Raw genomic sequence first — 19,131 nt, 5'->3', positions numbered from 1 at the left:
ATTCATTCGAAGCATGACAGAATATCAGATTAACAATATTTTCAGGTCCAAGCCCAGAGTTGTTTTCTGAGGAGAGGACACTATGATGTCTTGTACCATTTGAAATAAATTACAATTTTACATATATTGAGTAAACTGCATTCTAAATCACACTTTTCTTTTTGCTTAAATATGTTCTGCAGCTGCCCTTACAAAGTACATACTGTTGCTTCCAGCATGTATACAACTGTCATAGCCAAACTTTGAAGTAAAAACAAAGAGGATACAGTTTTAAAGTCTCGTTGTGATCAGGGGGACTATTTTTTCAGTCAGTATCACAGTCCTCAGACATAAACATTTTTTTCCTTTCATCCAGAGCAAGATCAATGCTTTCACATATTTTATCCAGGTATAATGTTTGTTTGTTTTTTATTTTGTCTTCCTATAAACAGATCCAAATAACACTGGTTGTCGGAAAGGAAGGTGAATTTGAAGCCACGGGATCTCTTGTCTATTTGCACATAAATCATCCAACTGAACGGGAGATGGTCTTGAATATATTGGGTGACACACCTCCTCTTCTGTTGCTGTCCTTCCTCATAATATTAAAATATAGTATTCTTTCAAATAATAAGATCAGTATCAGTAATATGGGCACATGAAGATTATTCTACTGGACAACATGTAGTACCTCATCTACTTTATTTACCAAACTGTTCACATTTAAATGAACGTGTGTTTGACAAGTGAATAAAAAGGTAATAACTCAATTTGTATTAAATTATGATAAGCAACAGGTTTTAATAAAGTGACAGATTCATTCTTTGCTAAAACTGGGCTACAACCTACTCTGGTTCTTTTTATAAAGCAAAATTTCGTGTCTTTTTTTCCTACTAAACAAACACTCTTAAATAAGGCTTTAATACTCAAGAGCTATTCAACTTGAATTGTGCATCTGCAGATGATTTTGTGTGACTCAGGATGACTACACATTTTCTTTCAGAGGCCAGGAGGCTTCCCACTGGGGGATAGTGGCATTGTGGAGCAGGGCAGGTGCAAAATCGATATCCAATCTCAACAGGGATAAGGGAAATGTTTTTTCCCCTCCAAGCTCCTGCTGAGCTCAATGAATCAATTTGTAGGGGGGGAAAGCTGCTCGATAAAGACTAAGTTGAGTTCAAAAAGGGCAAGCAAAGATAAAGTTAAAGGGCATCACTTGGAGTGTAACACAACGTGTGAGTTTATGCAGAATTCACTGCTGAGTTTCTCAGCAGTCGGTAAGCCAACACACAAGCGAAAACATTGTGTTGTTATTTATTACTTTTCCAGCACTGTAGAATGCCCATAATTCACAGCAGTGTGAATGAAAAGGACGTCAAAGGTCTCACACCATCAAAAATGGAAGCGCGCACTGCTATAGAGTTTAACCTTTGACCCCAACTGGAGAGCTGAATCACGACCTCTAACCGCAGCGACCTCATCGGTTTTACAGCCGCTCTTGTAAAACTGTCTGGATATGAGAAATACATGGTGTGTGTTTGCAAGCCACTGAGTGTATATGGCAAAGCAGTTACAAAATAGAAATTGTGTTTGTTTGTTTGTGTCTATGTTTGCAGGGGAGAGGTTGGATGCTTGGCCTCTCGGTGAGCTCAATGTCACTGTCTGGACAGCAGCTGTTAGCACACACACACACACACACACACACACACACACCGAGGGCTGAAGGGATCAGATTTTTATTATCAAAGCGGCTTGAGGTCAGGATGTAAATCTTTATACTTGCCCCTTCCCCTCAATCACCCTTTTATACCCCCCCTCCCAAACACTCCCTCCGTCCATCCTCACTCTCTTATCCCACTGCTAAAATAACCCCGTGAGGTAAGCACCCGAGGCATCTTGGGATGAGTTTTATACCGACCGTTCCTTCTCTGCTGAGGAGTGTCAGAGTGGAGTGTCGCAACATCCCAGCTCCAGTACGGGATAAACCACCCAATCACCCTGACCGGTGGACGAACAGAAAGGCAGGAGACGCAGGTAAGGACTGAGGTGAGGGGGTGTAGGTGAGAGAGTGCTCTGCTGGCTGTGAGGAGGCCACCATGTCCTCAAATAACCTGTAAGCAAGGGGCTGATAAAATGCTTGCAAATGCAAAGATGCAAGGTGGTTATGCTGCAATATGACACTTTATTTGATTCTTCTACTCATACATGAAATTAACACAAAAACAGTTCACATTTGTAAGCAAGTAAACATTTCAATTTCAGAAACTTAAAAAGCTTCTTTGATGAACTTTCATACTGTGCTGAATTTGGCGGCCCCTGTAGACAAAAGCGGTACTGTTTCCACCAAAAATAAAATTATCCAAAGAAAAATCCCCTCCTGCTTCTTTTTATCTGGCTAATGTAACTTTACCTGGGCAAATGTGAGCACAGGCTCTTCCGGTCTGCATGCTGTTGAAGAACTGATTTCAAGGACAGTCTTCTGATAGTCTCATTTGCTTATGTAGATCTTATAGAGGCATCAGTATTAAGTTGAGACTGTTTCATAACCAGTCAAAAACTCCTTGTACATTTAAGCAAACTACCGGTAAAGGCTCTGCCTGGATCCATGAAGGGGAAGCATATGACTGGAGTCTGTCACAACAAAATAGAGCTACCCTCAATACAAGTTAGAGTTTATTATTTAGTGTGTTTTTCTTGCCTCTGTCACCAAGTCATACTGCTTAGTTATATTATAACTTCCCTGTTAAAATAAACTTTGTTTTATCTTTAAAAAGTTAGCGTCTGTGCTGCTTTAAAATGTTTTCTTAAGTTGAAACGACAAGTTGAGGTAATTTTGTAATGACCCAAAAAAGACTTTTCTAGTCAAATAAACAAATGTGTTTAACAAGTGTAACCAACAACCCTTCTGTCACGCTGACAAACACTACAAAGAACTGAATTCAATACTGACCTTCGTCATGATTTACAGTGGTTTAATTGCTGTGAAAATAAAGAACCATGACTTATCTCAAAGTGTGTTAAAGACATACAGCAAGTTTTCATCATGATTTTTTTTAAACTGTAAAAAAGAAAGGTCTCATTAGAGTTTTAACTCTCAAACAATGCATGCTAGAAAGTCTGTTAATATGCTGGTTTTGTTTCTTTAGAAACTTAATGAGTTGACTGACCTCTGTACATTATTTTAAGTCAGAAAACTTAATCTTTATGAGTTTTGAAGTGTTCTGAAAGTTAATACTAGAAAGTTTAATTAACTCAAATAAATAAAACTTCCATATTTACATTAAGTGAATGAGTTCCTCTATGCTTTTTACAGTGCAAGTTACATATTAAAGTGGTAGAAGTACCATAAAACAAAGTATACTTAAGAAAAATCACAGGGAAACATGTGTCCATTAGGGGAGGAAGATGATAATGATGCAGTCAGGCATGGATGACTTGACAAAGCAGAGGATGCTGCAGGCGAAGGCTCTGTCCAGGGAGGCCAAGGGAGGTAAGTTTGATTGATTGATTGATATCAGTCAGTGTTCATTTTGAAACAGATCTAACATACACATACGTAACATATGGAAATAAACAAATACACTAATTAGTTTACATTAATACTTGTGTAAGTACATAAACTAATATGCTTATATTATTTACATATTGCGTCCCTGTGTGTATTTACACCCAGTTTCAAACTGTCCTCCTGTGTGATCACAGCCAGAGCTGTTAGATGTAACTGATCCTAACATCAAAGCGTCTTAGTCCGCGATGTGCTACACCCAAATCCCAGGAGTGCCGGTGTGTTGTTGAAATGCTCCAAACACTCGAGCAGGGACCATCCCAGTTGCGCTGTTTGTTTTCCAGCACTGTCCGCCAGCTTTGAAACCAAGTCCCCTAAACTCAGCAAAATGTGACTCCCACCACTGAATTTCACACAGGCCGATCAAAGGCAGCTCCTCGAGGGTGGCACATGCCCAGACTTCTCCTAACACTTAACTTGTGCAAGAAACAGGGCCATCCGCTCTTACACGACTCTTTCATCCAAAGATCCTATTTATATGCCCCATTACCCATGCAGCCCTGGACCACAACACACATTACGCACCCCTTGACATCATCTCCAGGCTATTTCAGACCCTCTGCTGTGCCATGATATAACACGAGAAGAGACCCAGAGCAAAAGCTGTGCAGATACCAACTTAGTGATGCTGCACACGGTTTGGCTTTTTTATATCAGTGCCCCTCAGCTGTTTGAAGACGACAGAAACAAGGAGATCAGAGGAGACGTCAAGATTTGCCAAAGGTCCTTATTAGTCTGTGTTACTTTTCCTTCTCTTTCCAAATGTCTGCAAGTTACTCTTATCATTGCACCAACAACTAAATGTCGGGATTCCTATTTATGCCCCACACCATGCTACACAGCATAATAACCTGCAGCAAATAAATGTCTCTGCTCTGATGATGCCATTTTTAAAATGCATAGTTATATTAAATGTAATCACTTATTAAAGCGCCTCCATTTGTCTGTCGTGTCGTGCCAGTGGGTCTGAACCTGGGGAAGAAGATGAGCGTTCCAAAGGACGTGCAGATGGAGGAGCTCACCCTCCCATCTAATCGAGGCTCTCGCATGTTTCAGGAGAGACAGAGGAGGGTTGAGAGGTACACGGTGGAGAACAATGCCAATGGTGCTTACAACGCCAACAATGTAAGGAGCTGAGAGATGACACACAGAAACACACACAAAGATTCCTATCCGCTGAGCCTACTCACCAAAATGATGTACCCGTGTTTCTGACATGTAGTTTGTGCTTAATAACAGCTTGTTGCTGTGATGAATTGATCAGAGCTGCAATTAAATAGACTGTTTACCTCAAAATCAAAAATGCATATTTTGAATTCCAGACTGCTCACAACAAGGTCTGTGGATGATCCTGAGTAACCGGGTCTTGAGAAACACAAGTTGAGGCCAATCTAATTCTATTATATCTGAGAGAAGGCAGACATCTCTATGACTCATGTATCCAAAAATTGTCAGCTCGCACCAGAACAATCTAGTCGGATAAATAGCACTACAGGAAAGAGGAAAGAAATTTGATTTTGCAGTGAACTGTCTCTTTATTGTCCAATGAAGTCTGACTCTTCTCTAACCTTTCTCTTTGTCTGCTGTCTCATGTCTTTAGAGTACAGAAATAGGCTTTTAACATCTTACCACACTAATTACATCTGCAAAATGGGGGGTTTCCACCCTGATAAATGAGTGACGTCTTTAATTAAATAACATGTTTTAATCAGACAGGAATATCCCGAACAAACAATGAGCCTTGTAAGAAGAGATGTTACAGGGTGCTCCAGCAATTTAGTGCTGCACTTTCATAGAGCTGAACATTTTTAAAATGAATGGACAATATGGAAGCATCAGGGTCTGAGATATCCTAAACTTTTGTCTTTGGTTTGGGACAAAATCCCCAAACACTTTACATACACTTCCCCATAATGCAGTTCAGGGGCATCTTTAATGGCTTCCTAAATGCCCACTTCTTTCATACCCAACACCTCTATTTTGTAATAACATAATCAGAAGTATGCAGATACACATACAGCTGTTTTCACAGGCTGGTTAGTACTCCTTGCTACAATTAAACTGAACTTTGTGTGTAAAATCGGTGGAATGTCCCTCTAAAAAAGGGTGTATTTGTGGAATTAAAAGAAAAAACTTTCTCCATCAGGATGATGAACTCTGATTAAAGCTTCTGTCTTCGATAAAGAGGTAACAATATATATAATTTCACAATGACACATGTCTCAGTATCATTATGGACTATGACGCTATCTACGGCAACATTATATACTTATACTTACATACTTATTTTATTATTTTGTTTTTATTGTATAAAAGGACTACTACTGAATGCTACATTGTTTTTGTTTTCCAGTTGTACATATATAAATCAAACATTCATTGCCGAAGACAGCTCATGCCAATTTTTTGCACATGCTTTGGTCATGGCTGGATACGACTTGATTATCTTATTCTATTAACAAAAAGAACTTTCATGTTAAAGAAGCACTTAAAAAAATTACATGAACAAAAAATGCTGTGCGAATCATGTCTATTATCCAGCAAAGGATATTTTTTAAGTCTCTTTTTTTTTGTTTTTTAATACTGTAAATAAATGTTGTTATATATTGTTATATCCCTAGTCTCTGAGCACAATTACAATTGCACATTTTTTTATATAGTGTGGCTACAAATGTGACATTTTACATGTTTTAGAAACTGGAAATATGCACTTAACATTTTAATATTTAGATATATTTCAAATTTTTTGGTTTTGAAATTTTACCCTTCATACATCTTTCATTCTCTTAACCGTAAATATCATTGCACCTGAGTTTGTGACAAATGAATCTTTGAATCCAACGCTGCCTCTATCCCAGGTCCATGTGGAGGCCGTTCCTCCCCTGCAGATTATCCCAGAGCCACAGGGAGGAAAAGAGAACCAGGCTTTCTCCATCCCTGGTAAGCATAGCCTGGTCGTGAACCTTCAGAAGACTGTAGCAAAGAAGGGCAGTCCTGACGTCATCGCTCCAGGTAAATGGTAATACATGGTGAAGAATGGATTGCCACAGACTGCCACAAGCCATATGACTGGCTCACCGCAATGCCAAATGCTTGGGCTGTTCATGGACACTGTATCTCACACTGATCTGCTAGTCTTCACTTTTTATATGGAAATGTACTGAGCAAATAAATCAGTTTTATTATTATCAGCGCCAGCAGAGTTGGCAGTTGGCAGAACGCAGTTGTCTGTAACCATCTTTGCTGAGAGCTGTTGTGTATTTGGCCTGACAGAAGGCACTGCAATCTGACTGACAGTAAGCTGAGCTCTGTTTATTATCGGGGATTCACACAGAGATCTAATTACAGTACTGTGTAGCTCCTATTGTTGACAGGAGTGACATCAAAGGCATTTATATGTATATTAGATCAGTTTGTGCTTTGTCGGGGCTTGCTTTCTTGATGGTGTCTAATGGGGTTTGTAATTAGTTAGAAAACCCAAGGAATATCCATTTTCCTCAATACAGGGGTCCTTATATTGTTTATTTTGAATGAGAAAATTACAACCCCAATTTGAAAAAAGTTGACACATTGTGTAAAATGTACATAGAAACAGAATGCAATATGTTCAAATCATTTTTGATTTGTATTCAATGGAAAACAGTATAAAAATAAGATTTTTACTGTTCAAACTAACAAACTTTAGTGTATTTAGTAATAATTGTATAAAGAATATGACACGGGCTCTGGTACACTTAGGAAAACTGTTGTCAGTAAACACAGTTGGTTGCTACATCTACAAAAGCAAATTAAGACTCTACCATGATCAGCGAAATCCATTAACATGATCCAGAGATGCTTTGGACTTCTGGGGCCTGAGCTCACCTTCAGTGGTCTGATGCAAAATGCAACAGTGTGCTGTGGCCTGTTGGGCTCAGATTGTTTTTGGAAGTCATGGACGTCATGTCCTCCAGTCTAAAAAGGACAAGGACAATCCAGTGGTTCAGACCACCCTTCTTAAGATATACCTTTCAGAAGATATGTCGTAGCTAAGGAGACTCTGGGAAACAGCCCCTAAGCTTAAGGGAGACCTTAAGATACAACTTACGAAGCACATAGCGCTACGAAGGCTCTGGGAAACAGGGACCCAGGCTGTTACCAGCGCTGGCTTCAAAAGCCAGCATCTGTGATGGTATGGGGGTGTGTTTGCACCCATGGCATCATGGATAAGGCCCCATTAATGCTGAAAGGTACATACAGGTTTTGGAGCTCATATGCTGCCATCCAGACAACATGTTTTTCAGAGACATTCCTGCTTATTTCAGTGAGACAATGCCAAAACACATTCTGCACATGTTACAACAGTGTAGCTTTGTAGTAAAAATGTTCAGGTACTAAACTGCAGTGACCCCAGACTGTTGAGCTGAAGTTGTATAATAAGCAAGACTGGGAAAGAATTGGTGTCATCAGTTCCCAAATGCCTGCTGAGTGCTGCTAAAAGATAAACACTTGACTTTTTAGAAGTGTGTTGCAGGGATCAAATTCAGAATGAGTGTATAATTACAAATAACAACAACAGTTTGAAAGCAAAATATCTTGTCTTTGTTCTGCATTCAATAGAATACAGGTTGTAAATCATTGCATTCTGTTTTTATTTACCTTCTACATAATATCCCTTCTTTTTGGAATTTGGGTTGTATTTTTCTCATGGTGGTACTTTATTTTTGCCTACTGACAATTGACTTTTGTTTCTATCAGGATATTCTGGCCCTCTGAAGATAGTTCCTCATGAAAAGTTCAACACAACAGTAATCCCTAAATCCTACTGCTCCCCATGGGCAGAAGCTTTGGGAGGCAATGAAGAGCTCCTGAACACCCTCAATACCCAGCTGCCCGAGCCCCCGCAAAGACTACAGCCTGCCAACTACAGGTGCTTCAACAGGTAAATCTGCCTCCCCAGTCGCTACTCGGTTCACCCAAATAAATCATGAGGTGTTGAGACCTACACATCTTCAAATAGACCCTCAGATGACCTAGCCATGTTATCCATCACAATCATCCCGTCCCTGGGCTCCACTCCATGTTTCCACGGTTTGAAAATGAATCCAGTCTCTCTGCCTCGCACCTCCTTGAAGAGAGACTGCGTGATGGCTATTTTGAACTGTGGCTCTTGAAAGATGATCTGTTGGCGGGGCTGCAAGCTTTTAATGCCCCCCACAAGACAGATTACGCACGAAAGGGAATCTTGTTTCTCATGGCACACAAGGAATTGCATCACTCTGGCAAGGCAGGACAAAGGTTAAGCTTGGGCAGATGGAGAAATGGAGGATATATGAAAGACAAACTCAAGGCTTTACTCAATTATGGCTGTCAATCACTCGCTTTCTGCCAGCCAGTCCGGAACTGTACCCCCAGGGGAGGGATCTGTTTACACCTTTTAGATTACTATGAAATTGTGATGCTTTAATTATATCTGAACTCAGCAGCTACACACATAGAAAAAGTTGAGTTCACTATACACCCTGCTTAAGTCATCCTGAATCCCAGGAGGTTTTCTTCTGTTAGCAGGACCAGTTAAAATCAGAGAGATGGTCAGACCTGGTGTCATGTATCATCTAAAGGTTTCCCCCCTTTATGGGAAGGAGTCTGAGCCATGTGATACCCAGTGTCCCGTTCTGCTGGGAACATGAAACGCAATGCATTCAGCCTGTCTAGTAAGTAAGGTCTCTTTTCTTTGTGTCTCAGATCTGCCATGCCATTTGGGGGAGTATTGGCCAGCAAGAGGGTGATCCCTGTGATTAGCTTTGAGGCAGTGGAGCCCCAGAAGCTACCCAGCGTTGCTCAGGACCGCATGTGGCGGCGGCCCAACTTCAACAGAGCGCCCCGGGGATGGGGAATTGATTACAACCCTGAATCTAATGAACTATGAAAAAGGGCTGATCAGCTAAAGACTGGAGCACTGACCTATGCTTGCTGCTCTCCTTCCACAAAGATGATCCCTCTGTTAATCACTGGGCACTGCAGGGGAGAAAAACACTCATGCATGAAATATGAAGTGGTTTGCTACTGCAGAGTGGTTTGATCAGCAACTTATCGTGCTGAACCACAGTAGAGTCCAGGACAACGCTGCTACAGGCTGAACAGTTCAACCTATCCTTCTTTTTGTCACCCACAGTGTATCCGTATCTGATCCCATCAATATCTCAATACCTGACTCCTCCCTTCCATTCTTTATGAGGCCTGTCACAATAATTATATTACCAACTAATCAGCTCAGCTAAAATTATTGTATGATATTACTGCCTTTTGGGTTTAAATGCATTTTCATTTACATGAAAATATCATCAACATTTTGGCCACATGATACCACATCAAACAGCAGGGTTTTTCCTACCATTATTAGACTTGAATACAGTGACAAAGCATTTTTTCACAGAGCATAAAAGCCAAATGAACACGAAAAACTATGCTAAGACACATTTTGCTGTCAATTCGGGTTGTGCTTGCTTCTGTCGTCTCATCGTCATAGCAAGATCCCATAAGCCCAGAAGGGCGACGTCATGTTCTCTGGCACGGATTCTCTGTATGTATTTGTTCATGTTTTATAAAACCTTTAACCCAAGGCATAGCCAGATCTCTCTCCACAGCACTCAGTGTAGAGAAAGGTCTGACTCCACACGTTATCATTCTGTTATTGGGGAGATAATACACTGGTTTATGTTTTTCTCTTAACCAATCACAATTATCTTAGGCGGTGCTAATCCTGCAATGCCAACAAACAAGGGCTTATACCCACAATGTATATCCAGTGAGTCAGACTTGATCCAAGCCATAGAACAATAATAGCCATCATATCACAACCACAATCACAAACGCACTCAAATCGGATTTGTACACGTTATCCAAAGTTCAGGTATTGGAATCAGGAAGGAAAAAAAATTACCAGGACATCTCTATGTAATATAACAATATCATTGATCACAATTATTTCTTGGTCAATAAAACGTCCTACAAAAGTAGTTGTTGTAATAGGCCATGTGATGCCACATACCTATCCCCTACTTTTTGTATAGCAATGATAGGAAATTCTTCTGCTTTAACAAATTGTAAAGGACTTTGATTGCCTTGTTGTTGAACTGTGCTTTACAAATAAACTTGCCTTACCTTACATAGGGCTGGGCAATATGAACAAAACAAAGTATCATGATTTGTTTGACCAGATACTTTGATATCCAGATCTATCAATGTTGTGACAATATTGTAGGGATGACTATTTGTGTTTTCACAAAACACAAAAGAAAATGACATAAATAACAGCCAGTAATGTGGATATAATGACTAAGTGGGTAAAGGAAAATAACCGAACAGCTACAGTCTGTTAAGTTCAGAAAATGACATCACTTTACTGTAAAGCAGCCTTTAAAACCAGGAAAAGAAAACACTTATGCCATATCATGATATAACAATAACCAAAATCTAAGACAATATCTAGTCTCATGTCACAATAGATTTAATAATGATATACTGCCCAGCCCCATTCTTACACCATGGTTAAAACAGCACAAGTATACACAAGAATAATATGCACTGAGATGGTTTATGACAAAACTGTGTCATTTTAATGACAAATGAAAACAACATCCAAAGAAAGCTGTATGTCATCATAATGTGGACTATTAAGATTGCGCCAAATAAAAAAAGAGACAATGCAACTGAAAATTAACAGGTTTAAAAATACTCCTCAGAATTTTACTCCATGACATACTCTATGCACGATATGACAAATACGAATTAATCCTACAGTATACATTTTATATGTACAATGGCTCCAACCACAGGAGCCTGTAAAAACCAGATGGCCCCGATCACACTGGCCGGTAACCTCATGTCTCAAGTCTTTTACTGTTAACTTCTGCTGTTCAGATGCTGTTCTGGTACTTGTTAACTGCGAGTAGTGACAAATTGATCTTGTAACATCCTGGTTGTCGTCTCTCCAGACACAGATGGTCCTCTTTCAGTTCATTCACTGCACTGCAGGTGGCATAATAAATCAGATGTTATCTTGTAAGAAGTGACTGTTTCTATGCAGTACGTTTCTCACAGGAGGAGTCTGCAGGCTTCAGACCCCCTGACGGCATCTGAGGTGAAAGTACCCGACCAGGTCTGACGTTAAGGAAAAGAATGACACCTAATCACAGTATGACTTCACTCCAGCAGCTAATCCCCATGACGGGAGCCATGAGCAGCATGGGCACCCATGCGCTGAGGATCCTGGGACGGGTAGTGGATTTGACCAGGAGGTCTCATGCTCATTGGAGGGGGCATAGGCGGAGCCATGGGACCCATCGGGTGAAACATTGGAGGCCCAAAACCTGATTGAGCAGATGGAAAGAAAGAATAGAGCATTTACCATCTACTTTTTCTCGCTGTGTTTAAAACCTTTACATCATCCATCTTCTTGGCTCATTTACAAAAATTGTGTATAACAGATCAGTGATATAATTTTAGTTGGATTATTTTAAATAGCTATTTTATATTGAAATATTTTAGCTTTTATGTAATTTAAGATGTATCTATGAGATAATGGTTAAGATTTTACCTGGAGGAGGTGGGTTGATGCCTGGAGGTGGGGGCAGAGCAATGTTCATGACAGCAGGAGAAGTGCTAGGGTCCAGGTTGAAGTAGTTTGCAGGAGCTTCTTCATCTAAAGCTGGTGGTGGAGGAAGAGCTACAGCACAAAGAGAAATCAAATTTAAGAAATGTGACAAACCAATCTCAGCAATAATTTTGATTTAGTAGTCCACTATCAATCCTAATACTTTGAATTACACTCACATTACTATGCATATAGACTAATGCTACAACAGAACATAGCTGGTCCATGAACCGTACAAATCACCCTCTATGATTCAGCATGCATATGAATCACTGAGTAATTGCAAAATTAAAACAAATAGTGTGAAATATGGTTTTACGGCTGCTATTGCTTTTTAAAGTACTAAGTCCCTAAATCTTGATGCAGAGTCCCAGTGACAAGACAAGATTGATGCATGCTGTGTTTTACTCTGAAGTGCAATTATTAGGTCAGGAGACAGCTGATTTAAAAGCTGTTTTCGCCTCCATTGAGTGAAATCCCACAGGCTATGACTTCAGGCATTTTCAGTGGTGTAACTGGGAAACTGGCCATGCTTATCATCAGAACAGATCATAAGATTTTGATGTTTATCTTCTACTTCAATAATATCTGCAGCCTTCACTTCAACACACAGCTCAGCTCTCACAAGGGAGTAGCTCCAGTTTCTTTGCCTGTCTGGGGTACAGCTCTTAGTGTTGACTGGCTATTACTCAATCAAACAGTACTGTGAGCAAGACGACAGAGTGGTGACTACCACAGACTGTGTAATGTTTTTATTTATTTATTTATATCTTGATTTTTTAAAATAATGTTTATATACAATCTACAGTGACTATAGACAGAGAGAGGCAGCTGCATCAGAGCCAGAGTAACACATTTTAAAATTAATTTAACACCAACCCGCCTTTTTTTCTGATCTGAAAAATGATTGCAGTGATTGCAGACTCACCTCCAGGCAGTCCAGGTACAGGGTCGAGCCTGGTGCCCATCTCACTGACACCATCTTTGACGCCCTCCTTCCCTCTTGCTGCCTGTGACCTAAAAAGACAAACCATATAAGTTATGTACGTTAACCACAACACTAACTTTGATAAATACTGCTGAATGGTTTGTAGCAGCAGAATTGTGTCGAGAATAGAAAACATCAAGTGTCTTGAGGTGTTAAGAAGCTCTTACTGTGTCTGTAATAATATTTTAAAGTCACTGATGTCAGGAGTTCACTTGTAGTTGTGACTGTGATGATAGCATTACTCTGGGCTCTTACTTTCAGACACACATGCTCCCTGAACACAACATTTAATAACCAAATTATCACTAGAAATCTTCACGTCTCCTCCCAAGTGGCTCTGCTTAGTGGGGCTGAATGGAAGCTAAGAATTTTAATTAGAAGGCAGGAGGACTTTTTTTCTAAGGTGCAGCCACACAATCAGCTTCTTACCTTCCCCACTTGACAGTGAGCCTCCGGCCATTGATGATCAGTTTGTTGAAGGATTTCTCAGCAGCCATTTCAGCGGCCTGTCTTGTGGCAAACTGGATGAAGGCACACTGCTGCCTCTGTACTATGGTAATGGTGCGAATCTCTCCAAACTGGTAAAAGTGACTCCTGCAATAAAACAGACAAATGTTCAATAAACTCAAAAGGCTAGAAGTAGTGTTCAATATTCTAACAGTCCTTTTTATGACAGTGAAATTACTCTGAACTACATTTACAATGAGTAAAACACACTCTGAAAGACCAGAGGATGTTGAAGAGCTTGTTATGAAACACAAATCCTTACTTGAGATCTCCATCTGTGACAGTATCTCCCAGACCCCCAATGTAGAGGGTGCTGATGGACTTGTCCTCTGGTGGGTCCAGGCGGGGCATAGTTGAAGCCCGTTTAAGCAGCTTGTCAGCCACTGGATCGTTGATGCCGTAGTAACGGTCCTTAATGTTCTGGTCGGCTAGAGGGTCATCAGGATCAGTGGGCTTCTCATGCCTGTGTGAAAACAAGAACCAGAATTAGAAAATACAATTGAATCAAAAATAAAGAAATTACAATTAAATTGAATTATAAGACAATGTGATTTCTATTTTGTCTATGGTAATAAGTACTAATACATTTAAACTGATACATAAAAATTAATTAAGATAAAAAAAAAACAAACAACAACAATCATCTCTAGTACACACAGCTGAACACAAAGCACCAAGTTCAACCCCTAAAGAACAGCAGCCGTAGCCTGTTTTATGTCAATTACCTGTAGGGACACTCCTCCCCTCTCTTACACTCTCCCTTCACCCAGAAGGAGCAGATGTGCGGCCGGTTCCTCTTGTAATATGGCGTGGTCCGGGCCAGTTTCAGCAACATATCACTAGAGCTGGGCGCTTTACCAAGCTGGCCTACTGGTCGTGTGCCATCAGAGTTCGCTATCTGAGAAGACAGAGGTCCAAATAAACATCAGGGAATCAATGGCAACCAAAAATCTAACCTCTGAAAGAAACATAAAACTGCCTATAATAGTAATTTTTCAGTGAACCAAACCTCTAAAGTGCTACTGATTTTTAAAATGCGCATTTGCTCCCAGTATTTTATTCATTGTGAAAATTAAAATGAGCTAAACCCTGTCCAAGTCTTACTACTACAACAGTTCCAAAGTGAGAATCATCTTTCTGTAAATGCCACAAAATAATGTGGGAAACTTAAAAATGTAGCCTGTAAAAAGTTTTCTTAATGCAAAAATATTAAGGTGTCAAACATATATACACATTACTTTACTAGATTTAATCCAAGTACACTGTAGGCCAAGTACACACTTTAAGTTGTAGTTAAGTTGTTGATACTCATTCTTTAAGGACTTGAAATTGGGAACAAAGTAGTGAGGACAACCCTACTAAATAGTTTCAGCTATTGTAACTGTATGAAAATCATAACTAAGAGACATTTTTTTGTCTGAATAAGAAGGTAATAATACCTCTCTCTCCATATTCTGTGTGTAGTACTCTTTATTCACATCTGACCTCGGAACCTCATCTTTAACTGCCAGCCCAGTGTCCCTGACCTGGATAGGTAAACCTGTAAAATACAAGGTGTGACAACAGGGTTAAAAAGTTATATATATTCAACAAGCCATAAAAATGTTCACAGGCCAAATTACAAATTTTGAAGAGTCTATCACAGAGACTCACCGTACTCCAGGTCCAGCAGACATGTCTGACAAACATTCTTCATTTTACTGCAGGTCTGACAGACCTCTGTTTTCTTGAAACGCATTCGTGTTCCCGGACACCATCGAAACACAGTAAAGGGTCGAGCACAGATCTAATGGGCAAATTAAATTCAAACTTTATTACAGACTCAGGGTCAAGGCTGAGGAAGAAAAATAAAAAATATTCTTGCATGGCATTAGGTGTTAAGCAAAAGCATGCTGTGTGTTGCATAATCACAATTGAAAGTATTAATGCAAAACATACCTTGCATTCTTTCCCATACTTTTCTTTGGTCTGTAAAACAAAGCATGAAGAAATAACATTATTATCAAAACTACAAGAAAATAATTCAATCCCAGTCATTATGATGACATGGTAGTTCTGACTCACCATACGAATGTAAGGGTTTTCTCCTAAACATGTCTGACACAGAATTGGAAAATCCTGGAAGAAAAAACAAAACAGATGATTACTTAGTTAAAAAAACAACAAAAAACAAAAAACAAAAACAAACACCAGGCACCATATCCATTACCCATCACACAGTCCCCTAATGTATGTTATTTTAAGCAGTAACTTGATCTCCATCTTCTGTGTCACTGTCTGCTGTGAGCACCTTGGCGAAGTTACATGTGGGAATACAGGAAGGGCAATAGGACATGCTCATGTCTATTTTGCCATCTGTTGAAGGATGCTGTTTCAACTCCAAGTGCTAGCTGCTGAAAATGACCTTGCCTTAATCCATCCCACTGACAGCATCAGCCAAACACCTAAATTTAAGCAGGTCTTGTGGCTCAAACGTTAACTACATAGTCTAGGGTTGCAAAGTTTATATTCTGGTGTCTTGACAAACCCAACATTGGCTAAAGGCCCTGTTGTTTCATGGCTCAAGAGAGGAAACTGATATGTTGCCTTATATAGCTGAGTTATGGACCCATTAGAGGTTCAAAAATACAAAGGCTTGGTGTGATTATAATAAATGTAAGAGTTAGGATTCGGTAGGTAACTCACAACAATTTCAGTTCAGATTAGCTCGTTTTTCCACTGTGAGAAGCTTGATTGTATGATGGCGACACTCAAACAAGAAGCTTGGCTGACACAATACATCAACAACCTTATATAAATCTGAGAGCTGTTTATAACAGTTTTTTTTTTTATATGTTATCATTAGTCGTCAGATAACGTTATGGCTCATCTGCCAGCCAAGCGGTCATCTTCTCAAAGCGCCTGTTAATGATCGCGCCTGTAAGAGAACTCTTTATTTGCGAAACTCCGCGAGATGTGTACGCCCCGTTTCTGCACTGCACACCTCGTTAATAATAATTGTGTTATATAACGTGACAACCTGTGGTTAAAAATTTCAAGTTATGGTCAGAAAACACTTGGTTAGGATTAGAAAAAGATCATAGTTTGAATAAGTGATCACTCTCGCGAGATCTTAGGCAGATCTGCGGTTCCCTTTTAAACAAGACTTATGCTAGGCTACCATTACAATTCAACATTTGATGCCGAAAACCTAATTCAAACAACAGGCGATAATGCAACTGATTGCCTGGATCGGTCGTTTCTGCACGAACCAGTTACGAGTGGAACCGGTTAGCTGGTTGATTTGCTTTACTTAACGCAGAATCGTTATATTTTTGTTAGCCTGCTAGTGCTAGCGCTTAGCTAGGACAGCTAACTTTAGTACAAAACACATTAAGGTTCAAATAACTGAGGCTGTTTGCGTTCAGTCCAATTTCAAATATCATCGTTCATCCTCTATAGCCCACTGCTACCCTGAAAAGTGGCGTTTTACAGTTTAACGTAACGATAGACAGACATGTTATAAAAGTGGCAGCCACGCTTCTATTGCTAGCTAACCGTAGGCTACCTAGCTACCAAGCTAACCCGCCAGGTTTGTGTCAAGCTGATAGGTGTTACGATCATGATCATTACTCAAAATTGACTGGAAATCATTGTACTCAAATCATACTCTTTGTCCTGTAAAATACAATGCCGTTTACACGTACCGCGTCTTCCCAGTTCTGTCTGTTGTAAGTGTTGGAGCCCAGGGACGTCGCCATTTTGCGGAGTGTGGGCCAAACAACCAACGACACAAGAGTTGTCAGACCACAATGCACCGCACCAGAGAGCCACGTTTCACCTTAGGGTGTCGCCCTATTTCAAGAAACCATCAGATACAATCTAAGAAAAAGAAGTAAATATAACAAGCAAATATACGTCTAAGGAAAGTAGCTATGTTGACTCACCTGAGAAGTGTTTCATTTGAACATTTCTATTTGATGCCATTCTATAATTCTATTCCAATACACGTCAGAGCTAAATAGGTTATTATCACTCAATTACACCTACCTGATAGTTACAGTTAGTAGTTTGCAGATTGTACAAACAAAAATAATTCAGCTGTAATAAAGCACTTAAAACTTACATATCCACACCACTGACAATGTCATATATATATATATATATATATATATATATATATATATATATATATATATATATATATAGTATTATTTTTGTTTTGCAGTTGTTAATACATAATTCAAACATTCATTGGTAAAAACAATTAATGACTTTTTTTTTTTGCACGTTTAGGATGTGGCTGGCTCATTTATTTTATTTTATTAAAGAAGGAAAGCAAGTAGCACCTAAAGTTAAAAAGAAAAACACATTTTGTACAACCAAAAAAAATGGATGCTCACATCAGAATTCTTATTTAATAAAGGACTTTTTTTCAAGTTAATAATAATGAGTTAAGTTAATGAAGTTAATATCATGATAAATATCATCTTGTGGACTTTTTATCCTGGTATCTTAAGTTTTTATTATTGTTCCATTGTTCTATGCATTAGCCATTAAAACCAATAGCCTAATATAATTAATAGAAATAAAATAACACTCTGATATATATATATAATATTGGAGTGACAATTCTTCAAAATTATTACTTTTACTTCTGACTCTTTTATTTTGATCATAATGCTTCTTCACTTGCTCTTGACCTACTATTTTTACATTCTAGTAGTACTACTTTTAACTAAGTAAAGGATGTGCGTTATTTTCCCACCTCTGCGTGTGTAAGAGAGACAGACACAGACAAACTGATTGGCTGCTGTGTGAGAGCTTGTATAAGCCAATTGTGTAGTCCACTTACCGTTTATCTATCCACCTGTTCCAATTCAGGTCAGGGTGTCTTTGCTGTGTCAAACTCCAATTAGTCGGGCAAAGGATGTGTGAGATTACGGATGGGCATTAAGCCCCTAATGTTTATTTAAGGTCAGAGTGAGGTTGTGTAGTCAAAGGACAGGGATTAGATACAGGCCTGGAGACCGAGGAATTCTGTTATAGTGCAGGAGGTCAGAAAAAGTCTGCTGTACTTTTAGGCTTCTTCCAAATGAAAAACATCACTAGTCTCCTCTGTTGCCTCTGATGCTTAGATTCAGTGACTTCAAGGTATAATCAGTTGTGTTGTGCTCATTAGCTAAGTGACACTAATTATTGATCAGCAATTGCTCGTGTCATCATATCTCCAGGAGAAAGGGTTAACTGAAATCTCTACTAGGCTCTTCTCCTCCGCCTGTTTCTCGTGGGTGCACAGTCTGCGTCTTGCCCTGTGTTTAGTGGGACAGCGGAGTAAACCTTCTGGGCACGTTCTCTTTGTCTTAATGAGTCGTGTGACCTATCTCCTCTATCATGTGATGGGGATGAGACAGCCAAAGCCTTTTTGAAGGAGGGCTTTGTTTTGGATTTAGCCACTCTGTAATCAAAATCACCAAC

General features: G+C 39.5%; 2 protein-coding genes across 4 annotated transcripts; one reads left to right on the top strand and one right to left on the bottom strand.

Moving 5' to 3' along the window:
• The first annotated feature begins 1,847 nt into the window (after positions 1–1,847).
• LOC146326918 (myozenin-2) lies at positions 1,848–10,301 on the top strand. Of its 3 annotated transcripts, none has more exons than XM_084719280.1 (5): positions 1,848–2,013; positions 4,506–4,669; positions 6,403–6,484; positions 8,282–8,465; positions 9,269–10,301. In XM_084719280.1, exons 1-5 carry the CDS (start codon positions 1,881–1,883, stop codon positions 9,450–9,452), a joined length of 747 nt encoding a protein of 248 aa, XP_084575406.1. In that variant the 5' UTR covers positions 1,848–1,880; the 3' UTR covers positions 9,453–10,301. The 3 variants fall into 3 exon arrangements, with proteins under 3 accessions (XP_084575406.1, XP_084575404.1, XP_084575405.1); XM_084719278.1 differs by having other exon boundaries at positions 6,403–6,556; XM_084719279.1 differs by lacking the exon at positions 1,848–2,013 and adding an exon at positions 3,295–3,469 and having other exon boundaries at positions 6,403–6,556.
• A 709-nt stretch (positions 10,302–11,010) lies between these two features.
• rbm22 (RNA binding motif protein 22) lies at positions 11,011–17,477 on the bottom strand. Its single transcript, XM_084719277.1, has 11 exons — positions 17,361–17,477; positions 15,739–15,792; positions 15,613–15,642; positions 15,328–15,460; positions 15,114–15,214; positions 14,400–14,572; positions 13,937–14,137; positions 13,597–13,761; positions 13,108–13,196; positions 12,123–12,251; positions 11,011–11,895 (listed from the first exon to the last, which is right to left on the bottom strand). The coding sequence occupies exons 1-11, from the start codon at positions 17,412–17,414 to the stop codon at positions 11,741–11,743; spliced, it is 1,284 nt and encodes a 427-aa protein (XP_084575403.1). The 5' UTR covers positions 17,415–17,477; the 3' UTR covers positions 11,011–11,740.
• Positions 17,478–19,131: the final 1,654 nt, after the last annotated feature.

Source organism: Lutjanus erythropterus, chromosome 5 (genome assembly GCF_056507025.1).
Source record: "Lutjanus erythropterus isolate fLutEry1 chromosome 5, fLutEry1.hap2, whole genome shotgun sequence".
NCBI lineage: Eukaryota > Metazoa > Chordata > Actinopteri > Lutjaniformes > Lutjanidae > Lutjanus > Lutjanus erythropterus.
This window is presented reverse-complemented; position numbering and strand designations above follow the sequence as displayed.

What these genes read in the sequence shown, in the direction of transcription:
- LOC146326918 (XM_084719278.1), top strand. Translation starts at nt 1,881, where the DNA reads ATGAGTTTTATACCGACCGTTCCTTCTCTGCTGAGGAGTGTCAGAGTG. An exon ending in GTGCTTACAACGCCAACAAT is followed by an intron (nt 4,670 to 6,402) that starts GTAAGGAGCTGA and finishes CCTCTATCCCAG; the next exon opens with GTCCATGTGGAGGCCGTTCC. An exon ending in TCCTGACGTCATCGCTCCAG is followed by an intron (nt 6,557 to 8,281) that starts GTAAATGGTAAT and finishes TGTTTCTATCAG; the next exon opens with GATATTCTGGCCCTCTGAAG.
- rbm22 (XM_084719277.1), bottom strand. Translation starts at nt 17,414, where the DNA reads ATGGCGACGTCCCTGGGCTCCAACACTTACAACAGACAGAACTGGGAA. An exon ending in AGTATGGGAAAGAATGCAAG is followed by an intron (nt 15,461 to 15,612) that starts GTATGTTTTGCA and finishes TTTGCCCATTAG; the next exon opens with ATCTGTGCTCGACCCTTTAC. An exon ending in CATCAACCCACCTCCTCCAG is followed by an intron (nt 11,896 to 12,122) that starts GTAAAATCTTAA and finishes CTGCTCAATCAG; the next exon opens with GTTTTGGGCCTCCAATGTTT.